Here is a 14,689-nt window from a genome sequence, read left to right as displayed (position 1 = left end):
TTTTACCTGAAAGCTTGTGTACAGCTTCGGTCTATGGCAGTTAATCGTTTTAATACAAGTTTTAACCTCCGCTTTAGACCTGTCCATGGGCAGGGCCGGGTTTGGGCCGAGCCCGGAAAAAATTTTGGCCCGACTCTTAGGGTCGGCTCGAAATATGGGCCTAAAATTTTGCCCAGGCCCGACCCGAGAAAAAATAATGAGCCCGGCCCGGTTTTTAATAAACACAAAAAATATTTTAAAAAAATAAAAAAAAATATTTTTAAAGTATTTTAAAATTAAAAATTAAAAAATATATATTTATTATATTCAGGTCGGGCCGGGCCGGGCTCAGGCCAAAAAAGTTGAGCCCGAGCCCGGCCCATTTTTTAAGCGGGCCTCGTTTTTTTTGCCCAAGCTCATATTTCGGGCTTATATTTTTACCCGAACCCTCCCATATTTCGGGCGGGCAGTCGGGTCGGGCCGGGCGGCCCGGCCCATGGACATGTCTACTCCGCTTCCGCTGGGTTTCTAATTTCCTTCTCAAAATTTTAGTTAATTAAGGATTTCTTTTCGATCAGGCTGGCCCAACTTTAATTCGATATATAATATTATGAGTGAATTTCGATTTTGTGCAATTTTATATATGAAATTTCGATTTAATTTATTTTTCGTAAATATGAACAACATTATCGAATTATCACTGTTGATATGTTGCATGTATAAACAATTATATTAATTCAATATAAAAATAAATACACGTATTTATTTCTCTAAATATGTACTGTTAAATTAAAATCAAAGTTTATATATATATAAATCAAAGTTCATGTATTGATTTGATGTTTATCCTATTTTATTATTAAGCCATTTAATAAATATTCAATAATATTGATTTATTTTATCATAAATTAACACATTATCTCAAAATTAATATATAATTAAATTTAAAATAGGTTTAAAATATCTGATATATATTTAAATTGGAATATAATTTTAAATTTAATTCGATAGTATTTAAAATTAAATAACTTTTATGATTTTGTGGTGAAACAATATTGTATTTAAAATAAAAAGATAATATGAAAAGAATAATCTTATCTCAAAAGTTAATTTTAACTTTCTAATTATATATGAAAATTTTAAGAAATTACATTCGAAGGAAAAATAATTTCCAAAATATACGAATCATTCTCCCACAAATTAAATTCCATAAAAGTAAGGACTAAATTACCAAATAAAAATTTTAATTACTAAAATAGACTGATTTTTGAAAAATTATGGGAATGGGTCAATTTTGACAAATATTAATGTGGAAATAGAACTTATAAAGCAAACCTTTATATAAACCGATGTGAAATATGAGATGTGTATATATAGACAATGTGGGATTACTTTCTTTTTTAACTAACAACGTAAGATTAAATGTTACACTATATTTTATATTTTTTTTTACTTATAGAGTTTAAAATTTTTATTGATAATGTAACAAATGTGTTGACACCATTTTTTTTTTATAAAAATGGGGTCGACTTGGGTTTTGAAAAATGAAAACGGCAGTCGCTACCAATCTTTTTTTGGTGAGGTGTGATCGGGTCACTTCGAAAAATGGTTGTTTTTATAAACCATTTGATTTTTATTAAAATAGCGATTTTGGTCCACAAAATTTAGAAAGATGGGTTCGAAAGTCGGTTACGTACGAGGAAGTATTAGCACCCCCGTAGCGGCCAAAAATTGGTACCTAGTTGATTAATTAGTGTTTTAATGTCGAAGATTGAAAACCTAGCAAGAACTTAAAATGCGATCCTTTTTATTTACTGTGATCTAATTAAAATTAATCGAATTGATTGTAATGCATAAAATGCCTCATTATCTCGAAGAGACTAAATGTCACATTCCGTAAATTAGGACATAACATCTTGTATTTTTGAGAATAAGTTTGTCATTTTTTATTTTTTAAAAACTTTATTTCAATTTTAAAAGGATAATCAGTCATTAGAGTCAGATGAAGAAAATCGGAACCCAGTAAGTTAGGGCTCGATTTTTCAAAGTCCCAAATGCAAAATATTTGTAACAACCCGGTTTTGACCATAATCGGAATAGTGGTTTCGGGACCACAAATCCGAATTAGAAAAATATTTTTATTTATTTATTTCTGTGTTTATTATGTGTGAATTTACTAGTGTGAAAATTTCGTGCTTTAATTTCGCCGTTTGAGTGTCTGATTAAATAAAAGGATTAAATCGCGTAAAATAAAAATGTAGTGGTTAAATATGAAAGTGCCTAATTGTTGTTGTCTTTATAATTTAGAGGTTTTATTATGCAATTAGCCCACTATGTAAGTTAGTGGATGGCAAAGGACTAATGTAACCTTATTATATATGTTTTATATATATATTAGTAAAGGTTAATATAGTAAATTAACAATAAGGTTAATATATGTATAATATAACAAATTAAAATGCCATGTTCTTCATCTTTTGGCCGAATTGGAGAGAAAATAAAAGGGTTTAAAGCTTATTTCATTCGGCACTTTCAAGCTTTGATTAAGGTATGGATTTTGTTCGGTTTTTGATGATTTTTATGTTTTAGAGATCGTTGCTTTGTGTTCTTCAAAACCCATGTTTTAATTTTGTGAATTGTTGATGATTTTGAAATGTGCCATTGATGAATGCTTAGACTTTGTGATAGTTGATGATGAAAAATGAAAGATATGTGATAGATTAATATGTTTTGTATTGGAATTTTTAGTGAAATTGAGTAAATAGGGCTAAATTGTGAAATTAAATTTTTTGGGGACTAAAATGTGAAATAAATGCAATGTGTGGACTTGTATGAGAACCATGAATATTCGGCCCTTGTGTGGTATGGGCAAATTTTGTATAAATTGTGTTTTATGCAATAGGGAGTAAATTGCAAAAAGTGAAAATATTAGGGGCAAAATAGTAATTTGCCAATTTATGTGTTTTTGGATTAAATTGAATGTGTTAATAAATAAATTATCTTATTTTGAATATATTTAGATCAAGAACCAAAGAAATTGGAGTTAGATCGGGGAAAAGCCAAATTAGTCGAATAATCGTCCGACTTCGATTTTCCATCGTCCGAGGTAAGTCTATTAGCTATTTAATTTTTATTAAATTAGTTTATATGTATGAATATCAAATGTATTTATGTTGAGTTAAAATTTAAAAGTATATAAATTGAATGGAAAGTATGAAAATTATGTATATATATATGTGTGTTAGGTTCGAATGAGTATGAATACACAAATATATATACATCAATGCCCTTGTAAATAATTTAGATATGGAACTAAATATATAGGTATGTGATGTATTCGAACATAGGTATGTATATATGTGAATAAAGTTTGAATTTAGTTAATGTTGTTTGTTATATATGTTTACATGATGTTGAATAGATATATAAAGATATATATATGCATGTGTATCAAATATTGGTATAAGTTGGATTGAATAAGCATGTATATATATGAATAAATACTTATATATATTGAGTATAAGTAAGAAATTATATGTATATATATGTGTTAATTTTGAATATGTATATGTATAAGTAAGTATAATCTTTGAGTTTGATTAAGGGTATATATTGTATATACTTTAATAATTTTGAATGAATGTCTCTGTGGGAATTGAAGAATATACATGTATATTTTCGAATAAGTTCGAACATATTTCAAGGTTTAAATGTTAAGTATATTTATATATATGGAAATATCGAATAGGTAATAATATACATATATAGTTATTTCAGTATAAGTGTAAGTATATGAGTTAAAATATAATGTATGAATTGTATATATATATATATATATATATATATTAGTTAATGTATATTTGAGTTTTATAAGTTAAAATAAATTGCATAGATTCTATTTATATCTATATATATATATATATATATTTAGCGAATATATATATATATATGTTGAATTTTATAAGTTGGATGAAATTTAATAGATTACATGTATGTTAGCGAATGTATGTATTGAACTCGATAAGTTGAAATTAATCACATGAATTATATGTATGTAGTTAATGTTTGCTTTGAGTTTTATAAGTTGAAGCTTATAATATAGAAGAAAATATGTATAATATTGAATGCGGTATTGAGTTCTATGAACCGAATTTAATGATATGAACTATAGAGATGTTATTCAAATGTATGTTTGCTACGAAGATTGGAATAATAATTCTATTCTTGCTGAGATACAATTATTGAAAAGATTTATATGAGATATAAAGAATATCTAAATTTTCTTATAAAGAATTTTGTGAAAGACCAATTTCATACCCGTGGTATTCAGGCTCGATGCTTAGCGGATGTAGTGCCAGTGAATTAATTTAGACTTTAAGTCTAGCAGGCTACGTGCCGGTGATCTGAATCAGGTTATAAACCTAGCAGGCTACGTGCCGGTGATCTGAATCAGGCTATAAGCCTAGCAGGCTAAGTGCCGGTGAATATGTTAAATTAAGTGATTATATGCATGTGATATATATATAAATGATTTTGGGTTATATATATAATGAATAAATATATGAATACTTATTTATATGTATTCGATGAGCTTATAAATGTTTGGATCTATGTGTTTAGTGAGTAAGTACATATATTGGTTACTATGAAATTGTTGAATATACATGTATGAAATCGGCACATGTGGATTAGAAGTATAAATGTGCATTTGATTCATGTAGTTGATAAGTAAAAATATAAGCTTTTGACATATGTATTTGGAAGATCATAGATATGCATTCATGAAATGAAAATGATAAGTATATTTGGAATTTGTATAGGCAATTAATGATTGTGTATGTAACTTGATTATAAGCATATAATGATTTTTCATATGTTCGTTTATATGTATTTTAGATATGCTATAAACTTACTAAGCTATAAAAGCTTACTTTGATTGTTCTTGTTCATTTGTTTTATAGATTTTGGAGACGCGTTACGAGCTCGGGATCATCAAGATAGTCATCACACTATCGACTTCTTTTGGTATTTTGTTAAAATTTGAACTCGATCTTATGGCATGTATAGGTTTGAGTATATTTTGGTTAGATTTGGATTGTAAAATATATAAATAGTCATGCGAAAATGGTTTAATTTCTATGTTTGTGATCAGTTTGATTATAAAAATGGTTGTGTTTGTTAGGTAATGCTTCGTAACCCTAATTCGGCGACGAATACGGGTTAGGGGTGTTACAATATTGCCTTCGTATTTTCAAAAATCTTTACTTTGAGATAACAAAGTGCCACATCCAATGAGTTAGGACACAACATTTTTGAATTCCCGAGGATAAGTTTTTATTTAACTTATACTTTGATTTTCTTAAAAATCAGTGGTTCTTTAGGCTCGTTGAGAAAAAAATTGAAACCCAGTAAATTAGGGTACGATTTCCCGAATTTTGAGTTACAAAATTGCTTAATGCAAAATATATCAAAGAAGATTAATGTAACGTGATTTTATAGCAAAATGTAAAACGGATTACAGTGCTAATATATACAATAGAATAATGATAATGACAATACAACAATGAATGACAATAATAATAAAGCTGATGATGGTAATGAATAATCGAAAATTGAATGTATGTACAACAAAATGTAAACATGTAAATAAGTAGACGATGAAATGACGATAATAAACGTAAGAGTTGAAGCAAAATAAACCAAAAATAAAGAAATAACAAGAATGGAAAACAAAAATAAGATAAATACTAAAACTAAAAATAATTAAAACTTCAATAGTGAATCCATAAATAATAAATGAGTAAATATTAGGTAAAAATAGTCTAAAAATAACAATGTATAATAATAAAAATAGTAGTAAGAATGTAAATAATGATATTAGTGATAATAGAAGTAATAATAATAATAATATAACAATGGTAGCAATGTTAACAAAATAACAATAACAATAGTAAAATAATGGTGATACTATGAAAATTAATTGCCTTAATAGCAAATAAAATAATAAAAGACTAATTTGAACTTAAAACAGAAATCTGGGGGGGCAAATTCACAAATAAATAAAAGAAAGGGATCGAATTGAATACGCGGATAACAAAGAGGGGCTAAAGGGGAAAATATCCCCGCCCTCTAAAACGCAGCGTTTTACGTAGGACCCAAATGAAATCAGAACAAAATTACAGGGAAAAATCAAAAATAAAAGAAATCTGACAGAAAGGGCTTAAATTATAGAATGGGAGAAATGTTGAAGGACCCATTTCTAAATACCCCATCCATCCCAAAACACGCAGGTTTGGTGGCAATTGGGTCGGGCCATGAATATCCGGGACGAGACGGCGCCGTTTTTGGAGCCATTGAGATTTGGCTCTAAGGACGTCGTACCCCGTTCATACTATTTTATGGAGGAGAAAAACCCTAGGCCACCATATCCCATTTTCGGTCCTTGAAACCGATTGAGGCTCAGGCCGTATCCCACCGTCCTTAGCCGAGCAGCGCCTCCCTTTCAACTCCGATTTCAACAGAGCAGGTGAGGGCGACGGTGGACTAACGGAGGTAATCCCTCTTCTCTTTCTATTTAGTATTATTCCTATCTAAAAAAAAACGAATCGGAAATAAAAAGAAACCAAAATATCACCTTTTTTTAATTTTTGATTTTTTTTTTGTACTCTTCTGTGTATATTTCTGTCAAAAAAAAGTTTACATATGGTTCGGTCTTTTATAGCTGAGAATAAACGATACCACTGTTTTATTTTCCTCTCGTTACTATTTTTTTTTTTTGTCCTTTCTCTGTCTTTCGTCTTTTCTTGTTTCGTTTGCAGGCCTGGACGAAGTCAACGGAGATGAAATTTTCCGTTTTGGTGCAAAGGGGGCTAGGCCTCGGGCAGTGGACGCGCTGACACCGCACCTGGAGGCAGCGGCGCAGATCACCTTTTTTTAATTTTTGATTTTTTTTTTTTGTACTCTTCTGTGTATATTTCTGTCAAAAAAAAGTTTACATATGGTTCGGTCTTTTATAGCTGAGAATAAACGATACCACTGTTTTATTTTCCTCTCGTTACTATTTTTTTTTTGTCCTTTCTCTGTCTTTCGTCTTTTCTTGTTTCGTTCGCAGGCCTGGACGAAGTCAACGGAGATGAAATTTTCCGTTTTGGTGCAAAGGGGGCTAGGCCTCGGGCAGTGGACGCGCTGACACCGCACCTGGAGGCAGCGGCGCAGAGGGCTGTGGCTAGGGCTTGCTTTCCTCCGAAAATAGTTAGGTGTTGGGCTTAGGGTTTGAATTTGATTTTGGGCTTTGGGACTGGGGTTGGTTTAGTTTGGGCTTATTTTTATTTGGGTTTTTAGGCCCAGGTCAAAATTGACCTGTTACAAAATGTTTATAGTACAAATGAGCACGAATAATACATAATTATGTAATATTTGTTATATTATCATGCATAATTACATTATCAATAAACATTTGTTATACACATATCTCATCTGTAAAATTTTCGTGCTCATATAGTAAAATTTGGTATTGCCAATTTTAGTGTTGATGTATCAAAAAACGCTTTCAGTTAGAAACATTTTACTGATAATATTTTTGAGCTGGAAGCGTTTCATCAAAATCGGTCCATTCCCGTAATTTTTCAAAAAATCAACTTATTTTTGGAATTTAAAAGAAAAAAAGGCTTTATATGGAATTTCACTCAAAAGTAAGTAGCAAAGACCCTTTTTATAGTAGAATTCAAACTTTTCGTTTACGGAGGAAATATGACTAGTTACAACATAATGGTGCTAAATAATTGTTATTTTCAACCTTTTTCTTTAGCGTTTTTAAAAGGAAAAAATAGAGAATGTTACTCTTACCTGGGGTGGCTTCTACTAGTTAATTGTCTAAAGTTATGATTAATTTTTTTCAGAAAATTCATTGTGTTAATTCAACAAGCCTAAATCCTTGTGTATGCAATAAATTTGCAAACCATTGAGTTTTATAATGTGAAATTCTAATATTGCAAAATTTCTTGTCCCACTAACTGAAATAACCAAAAATTGCCGAAAGTAAGATAATCACAGCTTGCTAATATAATTCTCCAGCTTCCAATGAATATAGAAAGTACTATACAGCATCAGTAAATCTAACTTTAATGACCTAAAATTCTTCTTGAGATACAGTATAAGGGTTCATATTTACAAGTTTTATGCCCAAGAAGTTTCTCTGAAAACTATATATATACATACATATATATTGTGGTTCATAAAACAAGACCTCCAAAAATCCAAATGCTTACCAGTTGAGGAACAAACTTCTGGTGAATACAGCCTAGACATATTGATGGTTCTCATGCACGAGCAGCCGAAAGTGAGCTGAGAGCACGTAGACGATGAAAGTACTCCCCCATGGCAAGTAAACCTCGAGCTGCTTGACGGGTTGTCAGGATTCGAGCCATCTGCTGCAGCGTCTGCTGGCGAAGGTGATCAGCCTGTTTTGGGAACAACACATGCAAAATCCAGTAAACAAAGTGCACATCTTAGGATAATATACTAACATACACTTGAGAATTATTCAAACAATTCTGGACAATCTTAGATATGTTATATATTTCTACATAAATTGTCATGAAATAAAGAAACTCCATTCTCCCTCCTCTCCGAGCTGTGAAAGCCGTTAAAGTGGTGTCATTTCATATCGTGAGTCTTTGATTGCTTGTGATCATCATATTCAAGTTCGGCATCAGTTGGTTTTAGGTTAAATGCTTAACAAAAACATCAGTGGCACATCAACAACACCCTCACATTCTCAAGCTTTGATTTTTCATTTAAAAGACTGAACTCAATATTTAAGTTCAAGTGATCAGATACAACTGATGAAAAGCAAAGAATGTCATACCTGGCTTACAAAGTTCTCTAAGGCTTCCAATTTATCTATTGCAGCAACCATCTGAGCTCTGTAGTTTCCTGAACACAAATCAGATGCTACACTCTCGGCCAAACTCTGCTGCAGTTTTTCTACTCCTTGGGAAAGAGCATCTTCAGCTTCCTGAGAAGACTGTCGAAGATTACATACTTCCAAATGCTGTTGATCAGTCAACGGCTCAATTTGTGGCACCACAACCTGAACAAACAGAATTCCAAAATCCATAATTCATGAGTAGAAAGGTAGCTACTATTGGTGCATCAGCCCTACACTATTTGATTATCATGAGAAGTTATTGACCTCAGTCGGTAGCTCATATGGCATCTCCAGGAAAAGACAAAAGAAACTAAAGATTTGAAAATATCCAAATAAAGCTTCAGATCGTTGAGGATAAATGTACTTGTCTTCACTTTACTCTTTTACTCTTTACTAATGCAACAGTTGATATCAAGTGGTGAAATAATATTCACTAGTTTCTGTAGTTGGTTTTTGCAAGCTCATTAGGATCTGTACATGCTTCTCCGAAGAAAATGTTTCCTACATGGAAGATCTCCATGATTCTATGTAGGGTAGATATCTTATGAGAGAATTTGGGATGAATTTATTCATATTAATCGATAACGAATTGGCAGCCTTCCAGAAAAATAAGAGTTATACGAGATTGAGCATTACATTTAAAAGCGCCGACGGGCGGAATCCTCCGATCCAGTGGAAAAAACGCTCGGCTGAAGTTCTCCATATACCCGAGATCAAATAGAAGACATCTGCCTTAGCAGCATCAGCTTTCATGCGGAACAGATTGTAATAGTGGTTCAAGCCACTTTCTACGAGTATACGGAGCTCTATATCAGTAATGTGTGCCTGGACTGCAGTTCTAAGTTCACAAATCAGTCTATTTTGCTCTTCAACCCAGTGTCTGTATTCCATCTCAAATGAAGTAATCCCTGCCAAATTCAAATGAAAAGATTCTAAACAAGAAAGCAAGACGTATGCACTTTACATTTACACGAGAAAAATGTGAAATTCAAAGGGAGGGAAACCTTTGCTCATTGGTTGCTAGTTAATGAAGCATAAGGTAAAACAAGTCTACTTTCTTTGAAAGCTATATAAATTAAATCTTCCATCACTTATGTGCTTCGCATTGTGATTTGTGAGACCTTCGGACATAATTTTCTATTGTTTGAAATAACAACTAGCTTACCGATTCCAATTATGCAATATCATTATTGTGAATGTCAAAATTACAAAAGAATGAAAATTATACAAAATTTATGCTAGTAAACAAGCGAGCATAATAACTTTCATTCATGACTTTAGTGAAGAAAGCCATTGAACTATAATAACCACTTTAATTAAGGAAATATCTCAAAAAAGTGCTAATAAGATGATAAAACTTGCTCATATAAAACAAATATATGGCAGTGAACTAAGATGTCGGGAAGGTTAATATTCTGCGAGTCAATCTATAAAGCAAAAACAATGATAATTGAAGTAGATTAGATCACAAACCTGAGTTTACAGTTCCAGACAATTCAAAATAACCAGCCTCTGATGCACCGGCTATGTGTATACCCTGCGTTAAGGCATTAGCTAATCTGTTACATATGCCACATTTATAAACATGATTAAAAGAGATATTTTTCTTCAAAATAAAAAGAAAAGGAAAAAGAAATGCCTTGTTGATAAACAGAGAAAACATATTTTTTTTGGGGGGGGGGGGGAGAGAGAGAGAGAGAGAGAGTTCACTTCACCTGCTGCCTAGCTCTTTCAAGCTCTTGCTCCAATTGAGCTAGTTTCAAACGACTTGATTCTAGTTGTTGAACATAGGCCTATAAGATAAAATCAGTTTACAAGTACTTGTAGATGTTCAATCAATGAAATAACTGTTCATCTACCTTTTTCCGCATTCGGCTTTTACGAGCAGCTTCACGATTTTGAGCCAAACGTCTCTGTATCTGCACATATTATGCTTCTTTAAATAAAAGATAAATACAGTTGAAACAGGTAGGAGATGCGGGAGTTCTAATATATTTAAAATGTAAAACAGCTACACAGCCGCAGAACAGGAGCCGCACAGATTGGATTTTATAATACTTTCCTGTAAAAAGGGTTCAGGGTTATGTCTGGACTTTGAAGCATGCCTTAAGCACAAATGCTCACAAGTAGGCATTAGCACATATGACAGAAAAAAAAAAAGCTATTATTTCTTAAATGTTATTGAGGGAAGATATGTGTCTTGCAGAGAAAGAGCAAATGCGGCAAATTCATTACCTTATCGGAGGGTTTGTTGGTTTCTTGATCACTAATGGATGGTTCAACTTGCTCACAAGCTATACATTCAGCCTAGGATTTAAATCAGCATAAATTAGTTGTAGCCTGAAACTGAAGAAAATGCTTAACCAACCAAGAAATAAAACTACGATGCAACTTCACCTTGTTCTTTAGCCTGACATCTGCTGGAACAATTGTGGATGATCCAATATTTGGACTATTGTCACCATTGAAGGTGTCTGCCCACCTGCTTATATGGTGGAATTGCTCATATATCGCCATCCTTCTGGTAAGTTCAGTTGATGGAGAGCTCATACTCTATCAAGCAACTGGAACAGAACCAAAAACCAACAAATAGCTTACAAATCTTATGCCGAGGACAGAATCTTAGATTTCAACAATGCTTACATTGCTTCCTTACCTCTATCCATGGATCAATCTCCATGGGTGGAAAACAATGTAGTGATACAAATGCTGAAACGAGAACACAACAAAGATCATCTCAATACTAGCAAAAGTCCCAAGAACTACAGAACATCTAAGCTGTATGTAGGAGGGGTCTAATAATTTTTCTTGTTTGGACCAATTGAGTTATGTTAAGAGTTTCCCTCTCTTTCTAGCGTGCATTACTATTAAGGATGTTGGATGAAGGTTTCTAGTTTTCTCCAAAGGCAATAAAAATGACTAGAAAAAGAAATTACTAACACTTCTAAATGAATATCTATAACTAGCGAACAGGCATGGGGAAACATAGCAAAGTTATAAACAAGATGTCCCCTCTTATCTTTCTTAAACTCAAAACAAAGAAAATACTATTCAACATTTTCAAGCCTAATGAAATTCAATTTCCCTTCACATGAAAATCTAGATGAGAAAAATTGGGTAAAAGTACCAGGGAGGCCCCTGTACTAAGAGTTGATTGAATTTTGCCCCCTTTACTAAAAAAATGAGCAAATTACTCCCTATAGATCAAAGAGCAAACTGATTATTCTGTAAAAAAATCATCCATTTGTACTGTTAAAAGCTAGTGTGAATGACAGAATAACTAAACAGTGACACATAGCGTGCCACATGTAATAGAAATAGATGAAATTTTTAACATAAGGACTAATTTGCTCTTTTATCTAACTTGCAGGGACTACTTTGCTCAATTTTTTGAGTAGAGGGGACAAGATGCAATCTATCTCCTAGTATAGGTGGTACTTTTACCCTCATGATAAACATTAGTTCACTGCACAATGATGTACCAAAATACAAGACAACCAGCTCTACTTTTACATTCAGTTCTTGCTCTTAGTAAGTAACTAGACTCGGCTAATGCTCTTAATTGGCGCCAAAGTTACATGTTACAAATTACAAGCATCCACAAAGTATACCAAACTTCCTCCATGGCCATCATAGATTACACCAACCCAGTAAAGCACAAATTTACTAAACTGATGTGATCAAAGAAGGAAAAATGAAAATTGAATCTCTCAAAAGTTTCAAGTTTCTCGTCAACCCAGAATAGAAAACAACAAAAGTTGAAATTTAGAAACTTAACTAATCTTAATAAATAGAAAATTGAGCCTTTCAAAATTTACATAAAAACTTGAGAGCTGAGAAACTTTACTAACCTTATGGATCAACAAAACTTCAGATAATCAAAGTCCTTCAATTAAAAAAGGAAAGAAAGAAATTGAACACTCAAACACTCTGTTGTTGCTGTAAAAACAGCATTTTCAACCACTCCATGAAAGCAAATAAAAGAAAACAACCCAAAAATTAAAAATAGTTCATAAACAGAAAGAATTTGTAAATATATTTATTTCTAAAAATCTCTAGTCAAACATTAACGTCTGAGTGTTTGTACAGCAGCAAAAAATATAAATAAGGAAAAAGACGATATGCGGATAACTTTTTTTTTTATCCTACGCACCCTACTCTCCCTTAACCTACGCCACTTATTCCCTCAGGCCTCAATTAGTGTCATCATAACTGACGTCATTTCCCGGTGCAAATTATAACGAACATTTGGCCCTTTAAAGGATTTGCTGGTGGTCGTCCGTTGGGGACCCACGCGGTGGAATATGATTGGTTGGGAAGTTTGTAAAGCTAGCAGACAGCCACTCATCTTTTCCATAGCCCTATTCTTTTTATTTCCAATAATAATACATTTCTAGAAACCAAAGGTATTTCTTTTTAACAATATTTTCTCTTAGTATTACAAACAAGTAACACGACACAAATTTTACTATATGCTTCAAAAAATTTATATATAACAAAATTTTTAAGACAAATAAAGTTAATGATTTTAAAGAATCTCATGAACTTCAAGAGTGTTTTTTTTTTGAAGAGATTTGATTGGGTTTTGTCATATTTCTAAGCCTCTCTTAATCATAAAGAGGGATTTTATAAAGAGGAATGAGTTTTGACTATAACTTATTTTTTGCCTGGTTGGGAAAATTGAGTGGATTTGGGTAAAAATATAAACTCAAAAAATAAATTTAGAAAAAAAAAGTAGGCCCGCCTTGGGTAAGCTCTTTTTGGCCCCGAGCTCGACCAAAAAAAAAAGTTACGTTTTAGTGCTATTTTGATGTCGTTTTGTAATTATATTGCTACTATTTTGTTGTTATTATTTGGATATTGTATAACTCTTGTTTTATTGTTAATTTTACTACTATTTTAGATGTATTTGTTTGTTAAGGTACACCTATCTTGATATTATTTAAGTATAAATAAATTTTTTAATTTATTTTCAATTTGTTGGGAAATATTTATTTTAATATTTTTAGTGTATCTGATGTATTATATTTTTTAAATTTGTTCTTATATAAAAAAAATTAATACGGGCGAACCAGGTCAGGCTGAGATTTTAATATTTTTATCCAACCGGATTTAAATAAAATTTTAAGCCAAATTTTTTGATCGAATTAAGTCAAAAACTTAAAAAACGAACTTAAAATTCTATTGAGTCCAGACTTAACCCATAATCACCTCTAATTTTAATGTAGGCGACACCAGAAAAATACAAGTTGGTTATAAAGGTATGGATGGTTGATTAGTATGTGATGGGGGCAACTTGAGGAGAATGTATGAGAATGGGTATAATAATTGACCCTTAGTGGAGAATAAATTATTAAGTGATGTTATACTTGTGGTTAATACTTTAGTAGGCTAAACTTGACGAATTCTCTCTCTCCAAAACCATAACACTAAGTAATCTAGATTTTTAGTATTGAAAAATCACTCTATATATAAATTTGTGCTTCACACATATGTGAAGAGTTTGTACAATTAGGGAGGAAAAATGAAGAATTAGTAACAATTAACACTCTTATTAAAACGCCGACGTTTTGAAAATATTTAGATTTTATATTCGAATTTTTTTAAATAAATATTCAGATTTTCAAATTTATTTTAATTATGTTTTTGTAATAAATGAATAAATAAATAAATAAAAGGAACAGGTCATTTCTTTTCCTTGGGAGGGGGGGTAGGGGCTACCCCATGAACCACATTAACTCTTAAATAATACCGCCAATTTGCATGTATAATCTGCCTATC

At 31.7% G+C, this 14,689-nt stretch overlaps 1 protein-coding gene and 1 long non-coding RNA gene across 2 annotated transcripts; one reads left to right on the top strand and one right to left on the bottom strand.

The window, feature by feature from the left end:
• Positions 1 to 6,318: 6,318 nt before the first annotated feature.
• Positions 6,319 to 7,447, top strand: LOC105786145 (uncharacterized). The gene is made up of 2 exons (XR_001131330.2): positions 6,319 to 6,531; positions 6,798 to 7,447. It is a non-coding gene; the product is annotated as an uncharacterized LOC105786145 (long non-coding RNA).
• A 570-nt stretch (positions 7,448 to 8,017) lies between these two features.
• Positions 8,018 to 12,986, bottom strand: LOC105786141 (transcription factor TGA3). The gene is made up of 10 exons (XM_012612453.2): positions 12,760 to 12,986; positions 11,565 to 11,617; positions 11,306 to 11,472; positions 11,144 to 11,215; positions 10,768 to 10,827; positions 10,624 to 10,701; positions 10,382 to 10,445; positions 9,545 to 9,816; positions 8,846 to 9,070; positions 8,018 to 8,438 (listed from the first exon to the last, which is right to left on the bottom strand). The coding sequence occupies exons 3-10, from the start codon at positions 11,456 to 11,458 to the stop codon at positions 8,298 to 8,300; spliced, it is 1,065 nt and encodes a 354-aa protein (XP_012467907.1). The 5' UTR covers positions 11,459 to 11,472; positions 11,565 to 11,617; positions 12,760 to 12,986; the 3' UTR covers positions 8,018 to 8,297.
• Positions 12,987 to 14,689: the final 1,703 nt, after the last annotated feature.

Source organism: Gossypium raimondii, chromosome 1 (assembly GCF_025698545.1).
Source record: "Gossypium raimondii isolate GPD5lz chromosome 1, ASM2569854v1, whole genome shotgun sequence".
NCBI lineage: Eukaryota > Viridiplantae > Streptophyta > Magnoliopsida > Malvales > Malvaceae > Gossypium > Gossypium raimondii.
The sequence above is the reverse complement of the archived record's forward strand: the minus strand, read 5'-3'. Positions and strand labels throughout refer to the sequence as shown.